Source organism: Hyaena hyaena, unplaced genomic scaffold, assembly GCF_003009895.1.
Source record: "Hyaena hyaena isolate Hyena2069 unplaced genomic scaffold, ASM300989v1 scaffold_1210, whole genome shotgun sequence".
NCBI classification, from domain to species: Eukaryota; Metazoa; Chordata; class Mammalia; order Carnivora; family Hyaenidae; genus Hyaena; species Hyaena hyaena.
In genome coordinates, this window is record NW_024081845.1 from 58,101 (window position 1) to 71,614 (window position 13,514).

Here is a 13,514-nt window from a genome sequence, read left to right on the forward strand (position 1 = left end):
TCCTAGGATATTCTAATATGAAGCTAGGGTTAAGAGAGACTGCTGGCTTAGTCTAATCTAAGGCAAGTAAACTTTATTTTAAATTTTAATATTTTTCTCATCTAAGATTTTGTTGCATGAAGTTCCCATTGAAGGACAGAAAAAAAAGAGAAAGAAAGTTTTGTTGGAAACTAAACTTCAAGGCAACAGTGAAGTAACACAAGGCATATTGGATTATGTAGTAGAAACCACCAAACCAATTTCTCCTGCAAACCAGGGTATCAGAGGTAGGAACCTTTTTTTCTTTTTCTTTTTTTTTTTTTTTTAAATACAGTTTGAATGCTTGTAGAGAAAGATGTTTTTAAAAATATATTAAGATCAATTTCTTTGGAAAGCCTGGAGGGCTCAGTTTTTAGAGTGTGTGACTCTTAATCTCGGGGTTGTAAGTTCGAGTCCAACATTGGGTTTAATTTTTTTTATTTTTAAAAATTTATTATTTTTCAGAGATAGAAAGGGTGGGAGTGGGGGAAGGGCAGAGAGGAAGGTAAGCAACAGAATTTAAAGCAGGCTTCAGGCTCTGAGCTGTACGCACAGAGCCTGACATGAGGCTTGAACCCACAAGTCATGAGATCATGACCTGAGCTGAAGTTGGACACACTTAACTGACTGAACCACCCAGGTTCCCCTAAAATAAAATCTTTTAAAAAAAAAAAAAAAGTCTCTTTTCATGTTCCTTTCCATTAAAAAAAGAAAAAAAAAACTTGCAAAAGACTCAGAAAACTTTTTTTAAGGTGTAGCTAAGCCCTTCAGAAATATCTTGACTATAATGTTCTTTTAAGTCAAAAAATATTTAAATAGTTACAACATTAATGATTTGTTCAGTAGATATAGGAAACCAAGGGGTGGCTTGAAAACTAAGAAAATACAAATCACTTTTGCTGAAAATATTGTTCTCTAGTTAAGTATCTTTGAACTAGTATTTTTATTTATTTATTTATTTATTTGTTATTATTTTTTTTTTATTTCTAGGAGAGAGAGAGACAGACAGCGTGAACAGGGGAGGGTCAGAGAGAGAGGGAGTCACAGACTGAAACAGGCTCCAGGCTCCGAGCTGGCAGTCAGCACAGAGCCCGACGCGGGGCTCGAACCCACGAACCGTGAGATCATGACCTAAGCGAAAGTCGGACGCTTAACTGACTAAGCCACCCAGACGCCCCTAGTATTTTTATTTATAAAGAAAGTGTTTAAAAATTAATAATCGGGTGCCTGGGTGGCTCAGTCGGTTAAGCTTCCGACTTTGGCTCAGGTCATGATCTCACAGTCCGTGGGTTCGAGCCTTGCTTGAGTCTCTGTGCTGACAGCTCAGAACCTGGAACCTGCTTCGAATTCTTTCTCCCTCTCTCTCTGCCCCTCCCCTACTCGCTCTCTGTCTCTGCCTCTCAAAATAGAGACATAAAAATTTTTTTAAAAATTAATCGGGGCGCCTGGGTGGCTCAGTCGATTAAAGTGTCCCACTTCGGCACAGGTCATGATACCGTGGTTCATGAGTTGGAGCCCCATGTTGGGCTCTGTGCTGATAGCTGAGAGTCTGGAGCCTGCTTCAGTTTCTATGTATCTCTCTCTTCCCCATCCCCACTAGCACTCTGTCTCTCTCAAAAATAAACAAACATTAAAAAAAAAATTAATAATTGGTTGGGGAGCCTGGTGGCTCAGTCAGTTAAGCATCTGACTCTTGGTTTCGGCTCGGCATGATCTCATGGTTTGTGGGTTCGATCCCCGCATTGGGCTCCACTCTGACTGTAGAGCCTGCTTTAAAAAAAAATAATGATCAATTTTCTCAGGCTGTAGCCTCACAAGGAGTAGATAGCCGTTAAAAGTTACAGATATCAGGGTCACCTTGGTGGCTCGATAAGTTAAGCAACTGATTCCAGCTCAGGTCATGATCTCTCAGTTGGTGAGTTTGAGCCCCATGTTGGGCTCTGCGCTGACAGCCCAGAACCTAGAGCATGCTTCAGATTCTCTGTCTCCCTCTCTCTGTGCCCCTCCTTTACTCATGCTCTGTTTCTCTCTGTCTCTCAAAAATGAATAAATGTTAAAAAAAAAAAAAAAAAGTTAAAGAACTTAGAAACTATGTCCAAGAATCAGGCATTATTATTAAGAAGCTAAAGCCAATATCAGTCAAATAGCTATTGAAAACAGTTGTTGGTGAGGTAAGGCATACCTCTCTGTGCCTACTTTTTGGTTTTTTAAAGCTTATGTGGTATTTTTTTCTGTTACTCTTTCTAGAAATTTTCCAATTCATCTGTTTCAGTAAAGAGACTTGTTTATGTTGCAGAGATACGGTTTGAATCCTGTGGTTTGAGTTATTGGTTATTTTGGGTATTTGTTCTCTAGAGATTATTGAACTGTAAGCCCCTGATTCATAATTTTTAGAGGTATCATTCACCATATTTTACCTTTTTTTATGTTTATTTTTTTTAAGATTTTTTAAAATGTTTTTATTTAATTCTGAAGAGAGAGACAGCATGAGTAGGGGAGGGTCAGAGAGAGAGAGATACAGAATCTGAAGCAGGCTCCAGGCTTTGAATTGTCAGTACAGAGCCCGACGCAGGGCTCAAACCCACGAACGGTGAGGTCATGCCCTGAGCCAAAGTCAGACGCTTAACCGACTGAGCCACCCAGGCACCTCTTTAATGTTTATTTTTGAGAGAAAGAGAGAGAGAGAGAGAGAGAACATGAGCATAGAGGTGTAGATAGAGAGGAAGACACAGAATTTGAAGCAGGCTGTCAGCACAGAGCCCAATGCAGGGCTTGAACTTGTGAACCCAGAGATGGTGACCTGATCCAAAGTCAGACACTCAACAGACTGAGCCACCCAGGCGCTCCATGTTACCTTCCTAATAGGTACCCAAGAGGGCCTAATGGGTAGAGGCTCTAAGGCATTACAACTCAATTAAAATAAGTTATTGCATAAATTTATAGATCTCTGATACATATTCTGAGTCCCATAAAGGGAAAGTCCTTTCCCTAATTATCAGATTGGTTTTTTAATAAAATGATCTAGAAATTGATCTTAGCTAAAAAGTGGACTATTTTTGTTGGTTATCAAGGCATGTAAAAGGCTATTTATGGATGCCATAAATTTGTTAGTCTTTTCTACCTCAGTCTTGGACTTCTCTGATAAATTTTCATCTAGACTTCTTCTACTATTGCTAAATTGTTATAGTTATCGGGATCTGTCCTGAGATCAAGTTTCTGAGACATATATCCAAATCACATATTTGAGCTAATACAGATGAGACATAATTTGTTATGTGAATGAATTAGCCAAACTCTGCCACTCAGTCCATTCACCCAGAAGGGGGGTGTCATTGTTGACAACAATGTCCTCTCACCCAGAGAAATGGGTAGTGCTTTTTGAAGATTTTCCAGGAGATTTTTAAAAAATTTTTAATTAACAAAATATGTTAATGTTTATTTTTTGAGAGAGAGAGATAGAACATGAGCAGCAGAGGGGCAGAGAGAGAGGGAGACACAGAATCCAAAGCAGGCTCCTGGCTCTGAACTGTCAGCACAGAATCCGATGTGGGGCTTGAACCCACGAACTGCGAGATCATGCATGACCTGAGCCGAAGTTGGACGCTTACCCGACTGGGCCACCCAGGCACCCCTGAGAGCTTTTAATAAGAGAAGTTAAAATGGCGAGCTTTAACCTAACTAATTATATTAGTTATAATGAGCCATACCGCATCCTGACTATACTTTTTATATTGAGTCTTCTAAATATGTGAAGTATTTTTGTAGAATAATATGATTCCTTATACAAGCATCACATGCAAAGGGGAAAAGTTTATCCTGATGAGCACTAAATAATATACGGTATTGTTGAACTCCTATATTGTATACCTGAAACTACTACAACAATGTATGTTAACTACTCTGGAATTAAAATATATATTTTTAATTATCAAAGTAATTTATAAAATTTAAAAGCCCATTTTTTAAAAATCTTTACTGACTTTTAAAAATGGTTAGGAAAACGAGTGGTACTAATGAAGAAATTTCCTCTGGATGGAGAGAAGATGGGCAGAGAAGCAGCATTATTTATTGTTCCATCAGTTGTCAAAGGTAAAGTGTAAGATTTACTTTATGAATCTTTATTTTAGATACTAAGTTAAAATCTGAGGAATTTAGGAATTTATAATCATATTTACTACTCTAATACTGTTATAAAGTACATATTTTTAAATTAGTAGAAAGTGGGGAATTTGTTACTTAAAAAAAGATGTTTTGATTTCAAAGTAATATTCAGCCTTCTGGACTAAACAATAATGTTTTTGTTTCTAGTTTTAAAAGTAGAATGCATGTGGGCACCCGGGTGGCTCCGTTGGTTAAAAGTAGAATACAGAAGTGAGGAGCGAAGCCAAAATTGAAATGAAAAGTTTTCAGAATATAAGGGATTTTTCAAAGGATGTGACTAGAACTAGATATTTCATTTTGGAAAATTAGCAGACTAAGATCAGGACCTATGAGGTATTTGGCACAAGAAGGTATTGATAATAGTTCTAAAATACTCTGCCCCACGAAAAGTATTGGTAATAATTAAAGAATTTAGATCAAATGTAAAAATTTGAGCCCTTGACATCCTGGAATAATTGAAATATTACTAAATTTCAATGCAGAACTTGTAGCCTACTAATTTTGTGCCTTTGAGCAAATCACCTCTTTAAGCCTCAGTTCTATCCAGAAGATGGGTAACTTCTCTACCCAAGTTCATTGTGCTGGAAGAATTCATTGAGGTATTAGATGTGAAAACCCCTTTGGATACTTTAGAGTGTCGCTATCCTATAAGGCAGTAATAATATTGATAATAAATTAATAACCCAGTGGGGATATTCCAACAGTCTGCTGCTCACATAGTATTTAACACATACTTTATTTGCCAGCTCTAACATTCCAATTATGTATATATTTTCCCAGCCAAACTTAGGCTAAAAAGTACAATATTTTAAATGGTGTTGGAAATGTTTTTAATCAGTTTTATGATATTGCTAAGGAAGAAAACAAGGAACAACTTCTGCAATCCTCTAAGAATATAGGTCTTCTAATCCAAGTGGATAAGTTTACAGAACTGGTCATCAATGTAATCAAGGTCTTCTAAATCCAAATCTAAAACCATTCATGTTACACTTAACTATTCTTTTAACATTTAATTTAACTATATAGTTTTTAATGAAAAACATGTAGTTGTAAGCCTTTTATATGATGACATTATTCATTTTTTTTTCAGATAATACTAAATATACGTATACTCCAGGATGCCCAATTTTTTACTGCTTACAAGATATTATGCGAGTCTGTAGTGAATCCAGCACTCACTTTGCTACACTTACAGCAAGGATGTTAATAGCCTTGGATAAGTAAGAATTGCCACTAAAAATATTTTTTTAATAAATATACCTTCATAGTAGAAATTAGCTCTGATAGAACAGAAGAAAATAATATGTATGCAACACAATGGTAAGTTTTTGAAGTACAGTATAAAAGTGAAAAGCCCCAGAGACCAGATTTTCCTGGTTTGCTTTCAATGGGCTAATTTTTTTCAAAAATGACAGACTGCCCTGGATTAAGGATTAAGATTCCTTGATATAAAACTGGATTTCGTTTTGTTTTGTTTTGTTTTGTTTTTAGTTTTCAAGTTGAGTTACCACTGCCTTTATTTTCCCTCCTACTTTTGTTTGAGATCTCTTATTTCCATCCTTCTTCCACTGCAGTAATTCAGTAGAACTAGTTATGTCTTTAAAAATTGTTAGGGGCGCCTGGGTGGCTCAGTCAGTTAAGCGTCTGACTTTGGCTCAAGTCATAATCTCACAGTTCATGGATCCAAGCCCTGTGTCAGGCTCTGTGCTGATGGCTGGGAACCTGGAGCTTGCTTTGGATTCTGTGTCTCCCTCTTTCTGTCCCTCCCCTGCTCATGCTCTGTGTATGTCTCTCTCTCAAAAAAGATAAACATTAAAAAAAAAAATTTTTAATAGTTAAATAAGCACGTGACTAAAGTTCTCTTTCTGTTTCCCTGATGCTGGGCCAAATGGCCAAGTTGTTCTGACAGATTTAGTATTGAGTTACCCTGAGTAAGAATAGACAAGATTAAGTTAGGTTGTTTAAACCTATCATGACTTTTTCTTTCTGTTAACAACAGAGCAAATGTCACCTACATCTCAATGGTTCAGATCTTAAAAGTACTTCATGTTTTTTGAAAGGCATCCCTATTACTACAATGATATATGCATTTTTAAAAATTTAATTATTTTGAGAGACAGCATGAGTAGGAGAGGGGTAGAGAGAGAGGAAGAATCCCAAGTAGGCTCCACACTATCAGCGCAGGGCCCCATGTGGGGATGGAACCTACGGACTCTGAGATCATGACCTGAGCTGAAATCAAGAGTAAGATGCTCAACCAGCTGAGCCAACCAGGTGCCCTGGTATAAGCATTTTTAAAAATAGTTTGCTGTGTCTAGTAACAAAAACTTTTATTAATACTAAATGAAGTACTTAACCAATACTAGTTAAAAATTTAAAAATCTGAATGTAATATTATAATGGTCTACTGTCTTCATCTTCACTTTTGAACAGATAGTTCTACTACCTCTTCTTTTTATTTTACCAGGTGGTTAGATGAGCGTCATGCACAATCTCACTTTATTCCAGCTTTATTCCGACCTTCTCCTCTTGAGCGGATAAAAACTAATGTCATAAACCCTGCATATGCTACTGAATCAGGTCAAATGGAAAACTCACTACATATGGGCTACAGTGCACTAGAAATAAAGAGTAAAATGTTAGCCCTAGAGAAAGCAGATACATGTATTTACAACCCTTTGTTTGGATCAGATCTTCAATATACAAACAGGGTAAGTGTTGAATGAATTTTGGCTCTGATTTCAAAAGATGTTTTATCTCAAATGTAATTTTTTCCTGAAGTAAATATACCTATTAAATTGTAACCATAAGATGATGTATACAGTTAGTTGTATTCATGTCTATTAAAGCCAAGTAGCTGAAGCTCTTAAGGGGTTTTTGTTTTTTCTATTTTCCCTTTTTAGGTAGATAAAGTGGTAATAAATCCATACTTTGGTCTAGGAGCTCCAGATTACTCAAAAATCCAAATTCCCAAACAGGAAAAATGGCAGAGAAGCATGAGCAGTGTCACAGAAGACAAGTACGTTTTGGTTTTACTCCACATTGCTTTTTTAATACTTAACATTCTAATGTTACAATATTGTTTAAAATGATATATGTGATTAGTATGCAATGTAATCATACCATAGATGATTTAGTTTGTAGCTGCTAAGTGACCAAAGCTTTCATATGTATGTCATGTTTGTTTTGAAACAGTTTGAATTTTAACAGTGCTTTTTAAAAAAAAAACATTTGTTTTTAATAATTAGGGAACGACAGTGGGTAGATGACTTTCCTCTCCATCGAAGTGCCTGTGAAGGAGATTCAGAATTACTAAACCGTCTTCTCAATGAAAGATTTTCAGTGAACCAATTAGATAGTGACCACTGGGCGCCCATTCATTATGCATGCTGGTAAATGGATTACTTTTTTTTTCTTAGAAGGAATGAATCCTTATTTATAAATGTTAGTGCTTCTTTTCAGAACTATTCTCATTCCAGCTCCTTCTTTACCACATTTGCCTTATGAGCTTTCTATTTAGATATCAGATTACTATATATATTTACCACTGTCAGAATTACAAGGTCTGCCCCATGAGAAAAGTATCATTGGTGTTCTTAGGCACTACCAGGTCATCCTGTGTAATAGCTAATGACTAGCAAGTGTCATTATATAGCAGTAGGTCCCTTATTCACCCTCGTGATTTCTATTGTTTTGTATTAAAGTAAATGTTAGTTTCGTTTACTCTTAGTATAAAACTTACATGAAGTAACTACTTATGATTTGATGTTGATCATGTTAGATAAGTATCTATTTAGTACTTTGGGAAGCTGTGGCATCAAGAAATTCCCAAAAGCCTTCATTAGAATCAAAGCCTTCCATAGATGGATTAGCTCACAAGATTGGGATTATTAGCTCTTTCTACTAGCTATGAACTTGTGTTCATAGCAGTAGTTAACTGTCGGCTATAGTTTATCCTCTAAAAAGGATGTAATGAAGTTATTTACCATTATTTTTTATGGGAAAGTTGCTTTTGAGTTACTGTTTAAACTGATCTTCCTTTATTCCTCTCAAAATAAAGGGGTAAAAGGGGCAGAGGGAGAGAGACTCGCAAATAGGCTCTGAGCTGTTGGTGCAGAAGCTGATGTGGAGCTGAAACTCATGAACCATGAGTTCATGACCTGAGCTGAAATCAAGAGTCAGATGCTTAACCTACTGAACCACCCAGACATGCAAATGTCCACTACTCCTTAGATGAGCAACCTTTAGCAACATATTGGACCTCTGTGCATCCAGTAGCTAAATAGTTGCTTTTCATAAACATTTTTTCTCCTTTAAAACATATGCTGTTTCCCTAAAACTATGCTTGTTTATTCAAGAAATAAGCTCTTAATTTTTTTTTCTATTTCCTCAAAACTAGGCTCCTTTATTCTGGGTTAGGTTTTGTTTTGTTTTTGTTTTTGTTTTTATTATTTCTAGGAGAGAGAGAGAGAGACAGCGTGAGCAGGGGAGGGTCAGAGAGAGAGGGAGATACAGACTCTGAAACAGGCTCCAGGCTCTGAGCTGGCAGTCAGCACAGAGCCTGACGTGGGGCTAGAACCCACGAACCGCGAGATCATGACCTAAGCGAAAGTCAGACGCTTAACCAACTAAGCCACCCAGGCGCCCCTTTTTTTATTTTATTTATTTTTTTAATATTTTTATTTATTTCTAGGAGAGAGAGAGAGAGACAGCGTGAGCAGGGGAGGGTCAGAGAGAGAGGGAGACACAGACTCTGAAATAGTATTCTGGGTTCTTAATTGTGTTCCTATTACAGGGAATTTTCTATTCATATTTGGAGTTACCTTAAATATATGTGTGTGTGTATGTACACACACAAATATATATATATTTTAACTTTTTATTAGAGAGAGAACTTGAGAGGGGCAAAGGGAGAGAGACAGAAAACCTTAAGCAGGTTCTACACTTAGCGCAGAGCCCAACGTGGGGCTCAGTCCCACCACGTTGGGATTATGTACTGAGTGGGAATCAAAAGTCAGACGCTCAACCAACTGAGCCACCCAGGCATCCCTACCCTAAATATTTTTTAACTTCTGTTCGTTTCTTTGGATTACTAGTAAATATTGGTAGCAGCAGTACTAAAAGGAATCACATGCCTTACATGGAGCTAAACAAAAAGAGGTAGAGAATATACTTCAAATCCTAAGAAAATACACTGCGGAATTGGGAAAGATGGAAGTGTTAGACCACCTTTTCCAAAGGAGAATCACAGAGGACAAAGCCCACAAACACAAAAGGAGTTGGTTATTCAGGTTTATTTTAGTCCGGCCGGACGGCCCCTCCGGAGCACCCAAAGAGTCCTCGGAAGAGCGCACCATCAAGCCATAGCTCAGGGTTTATATAGGGAGAGGGGCGAAGCCAGTGTACAGAAGCGAGAATTTTGCGGTTAGAGGTGGGGGGGGGGGTGGCTTAACAGTTGCTTGGAGAACATGTTTGACCGTTCTAATCACAATGTCAATTAAAGATTTGCATCTCAGGGGCTTGCTGCAGCCAGGAGGAGCTAGGTTCCTCAACCCCTGACCTTTCACCCGAATAGAGTTTGAGATCAAACAGTGGTTGGTATGTGCTCATTTGCAAGCCCCTCACCTTTTGGCTCAAGGGAGTTTTACAGAAGCAGAGAATTTTAGTTTAGGAATCCCAAATTTATATTCAGTTAGTATTGTCCTTTTTTGTGGCATGGGTTATTTTCTAATAAAAGAATGGTAATACTTTTTAAGTATCTATTACATAAAAACAGAAGTATGGTATAGTATTTAAATAATCTTTGGAATGTACTAATAACTTATTTCCTAAAACTATGACCTCTGGGAAGTTAGTGTCTCGAAGGACCTGTGTCTTTATCTACAAAATGAACTTAACTCTGGTTTCTCCTCAGATCGAAATCTTTTACCTTTTACTAAATGAACTTAATAATAATACATTTCTTAAGATTAAAGGAGAAAATGCAAATAAATGCTTTGAGAGTACCTCGCACATAATAAACACTCAATAAATGTTGGCCATTATTAAAATATTATAAAAATTTAAAGATTTTGATGTCTAAATCTGAAATTCATAAATCTGTCATTTATTTATTTGTTTATTTGAGAGAGAGAGCACGCGCACATGCGCCAGCTGGGGAAAGGAACAGAGGAAGAGAGAGAGAGAATCTCAAACAGGTTCCATGCTTATTGCAAAGTCTGACATGGGGCTCAATCCCATGACCCTGGAATTGTGACCTGAGCCAAAATCAAGAGTCTTTTTTTTTTTTTTTTAATTTTTAATGTTTTATTTATTTTTGAGAGAGGGAGACAGAGCGTGAGCAGGGGTGGGTCAGAGAGAGAGGGAGACACAGAATCTGAAGCAGCTCCAGGCTCTGAGCTGTCAGCACAGAGCCCGACGTGGGGCTCGAACCCACGAACTGTGAGATCATGACCTGAGCCGAAGTCGGACGCTTAACCGACTGAGCCACCCAGGCGCCCCCAAAATCAAGAGTCTTAACCAGCTGAGCCAGTCAGGTGTCCCTAATCCCGGGTATTTTTAGTAGGAAAATCTTACTACTACGTTATACCAAGGAAAAGAGTTTTATCCTTAGATAACATTTTCTGTCAGTTAGACATAATAACTAAGATTAATATACCAGGAGTAGTATGGGTCACCTTGCAATACTTTTATCAGATGGGTCATTTAAATAATGTGAATTTGAATGAAGACAGATACAACCATTTAGCAAGAACTTAAATTACTTTATCTTGGAAATGTACTTTTATTCACTAATTGGTATGAGGATCAAGGAGGGAAATACTAGGTGATCTCATTAAAAGATGGATTTGGGGCCTAGCTTTATAAGCTTAGGCAAGATCTTTTACTCCTCTTGGTCTGTTTTCTCATCTTAAAGTAAGGGTTTTTATTAGATTGATGGTTCTCAAATGGTTTAGTGGCAGGACTCCCTTTTCACTCTCAAAAGTAACAGGATCCCAGGATGCCTGGGTGGGTCAGGTGGTTAAGCATCCGACTCTTGGTTTTGTCTCAGGTTATGATCTTCTGGTTTGTGGTTTTGAGCCCCACATTGAGCTCTGTGCTGGCAGTGCAGAGCCTGGTTGGGATTTTCTCTCCTTCTCTCTGCCCCTCCCTCTCGTGCTGTCTCTCTCAGAATAAATATATCAAAACTTTTTAAAAATTTATTTAAAAAATTATAGAATCCCAAAGAGCTTTTGTTTATGTAATTATATCTAGTGTTGTTTACCATATTAGAAGTTAACCTGAAAAATACTTTTAAGTATTTATTCATTTAAAAATTTTTATATATTTTTCAAAATTAAAAAAATTAATGAGAAGAGTAGAATTGTTTTACATTTGTTGCAGTATTATATGTCACATGGCTTCCAGAAAACCCCACTGTACACTTAAGAGAAAATGAAAGTTTAAAGGATCAATAGCATCTTAGTATTATTATTAAAATATGTTTGACCTAGAGGATACCTGGAAAGATTTCAGGAATTCTCAGGGGTTCCCAGATCACATTTTAAGGACCACCCCTAAGATTGCTCCAAGCTTTTAAAATTCTCATAATTGGTGACCATCTACCTGAAAACTATCCTTTACTATTTTCCAAAGCTGTTTAAGTTGCCTTTCTCCCCATATGGGTAATTTATCAGCCACTTAGTAAATGTTTCACTGACATCACATATTCTGTGACCTTTCTCAAATCACTGTCTTTTTTTCTGACCCTATTTTTAGGTTTCATGTTATTGCTAGAGAGTGTTTTCAAACTATGAGGATTTGATTTTCTTCAAATTACCCATCTTCACAGTAGCTTAGCTGTCTATCTTCTTGGTCTCATTCATCCTGTCAGCCATTTAGTCCTCCCTTCTGAGCTGTTCTGAACCTTTCTAGTCATAAGCAATTAAACTCCCATTACTTCCTTTCTCTACTCTTATCTCTACTCTTACACCCTATTTTCAAAGAAAATTGAAGCCATTGGAAATGTCCTCCTCTGTAGTTTTTGTTCTCATCTCTCTCCTGTATCATGCAATATGCAAGTAAAAATCCTTGTTTGCCATTAAATTCACTCTTTCCTTGTCTGCACTTTCTTTTCTCTTGCCTTCAAACATGCATGGTCTCTCCCTCTTGAAAAGAACATTAATTTAACCCTGCTCTCTCTTCTGGCCACCATCCTGTTTCTTTCCTTCCTTTCACAGCTAGATTTCAAAGGTGAGTGGGCCACACTCACTGTTGTCTTTTTTATTCTTCATGAATCTTCTTAAACTTTTTAAGGTTTTAATCTCCTTCCCTGCTCTCCAGCATTAAATATTGTTGACCACCCCTCCATTCTAAGAACAAATTGGAGTTGAAGGGGTATAAGGAGCTATAATGAAGGTCAATACAAGTGCAAATTATTATTGTTACATTATCAGTATTCTTAAAATACTGGCTTCCATTCTGTGACCTAAGCATGTGTTCTAGTATGGAAACTGCTATCCTAAGATTGAGAAAACAATTCTAACATTGGCTAGTAACGATAGGACCTTCAGAAAGCTACTTACCTGGCTCAAGCTTCATTTTTCTTAACTGAGCAATAAAAATACTTCTGCCTGCCTCATAAGTTGTTTTGAAGATTATATTAAGTAATTATATAAGAAAGTAACTTGAAAACTTTAAAGCATCATATGAAATATATGTTTAAATTAATTATTTGTATTACTTCTTGAATTGCTGTCTTAGAAGTGTTTTTTCCTGTCCTGAAAGATTTTCAAGATGCATTTCGTTGTTCTAAGATAATTTTTCTCTGAATTCTCTCTCAGAAAGACTTCAACTATTCTCCCAGCCTTAACAGTAATTCTTTTCAGTTAGATGAATTTGCCTATTCTCAGGTAGATATTCCAAGCCTTTGCCTTCCTCCTGAGTACTAAGCATGCATTTTCAAATGCCTACTTAACAGTTCAGGCACTCATTTTTTGTGCATAAGGCAGTTTAGAGAATGCAGAGCCAGTGTCCTTATCCTCAAGGAATTTCCAGGCTATTAGAGGATTTCCTGCATCTACATAAAATTTAACCTCTTTGTGTTATATTGTATTTCCTCAAAAAATATGTTTAAGAAGGAGAAAGATTTTCTACCCATTTTTCCAGAATAATAAGGGTGAAAGTACATAAAATAAGTCCCACAAAAAAGCAAAAATAAAATGCTACATGTAGTGAGATTATATAAAGGGAAGATTGTAAACTGTTTCAGAGAAATAACATAATTTAACCTAAATGAAATGAGAAGGGAGGAAAGGACATCTCAAGAATAGCAAAGAACTTAAGCAAAACATCAA

The 13,514-nt window shown here is 36.8% G+C and overlaps 1 protein-coding gene across 7 annotated transcripts in view; it reads left to right on the forward strand.

The window, feature by feature from the left end:
* Positions 1–13,514, forward strand: part of KRIT1 (KRIT1 ankyrin repeat containing) — a 39,302-nt gene that overhangs the window by 5,879 nt on the left and 19,909 nt on the right. For 6 of the 7 annotated variants that reach the window (XM_039222892.1, XM_039222893.1, XM_039222895.1 and 3 more), the window contains 6 exons: positions 107–266; positions 4,015–4,107; positions 5,270–5,399; positions 6,647–6,890; positions 7,083–7,198; positions 7,428–7,571. In XM_039222892.1, coding sequence (XP_039078823.1) covers positions 107–266; positions 4,015–4,107; positions 5,270–5,399; positions 6,647–6,890; positions 7,083–7,198; positions 7,428–7,571 — 887 coding nt within the window. The remainder of the gene's footprint in view (positions 1–106; positions 267–4,014; positions 4,108–5,269; positions 5,400–6,646; positions 6,891–7,082; positions 7,199–7,427; positions 7,572–13,514) is intronic. The other variant, XM_039222897.1, reaches the window with a different exon arrangement.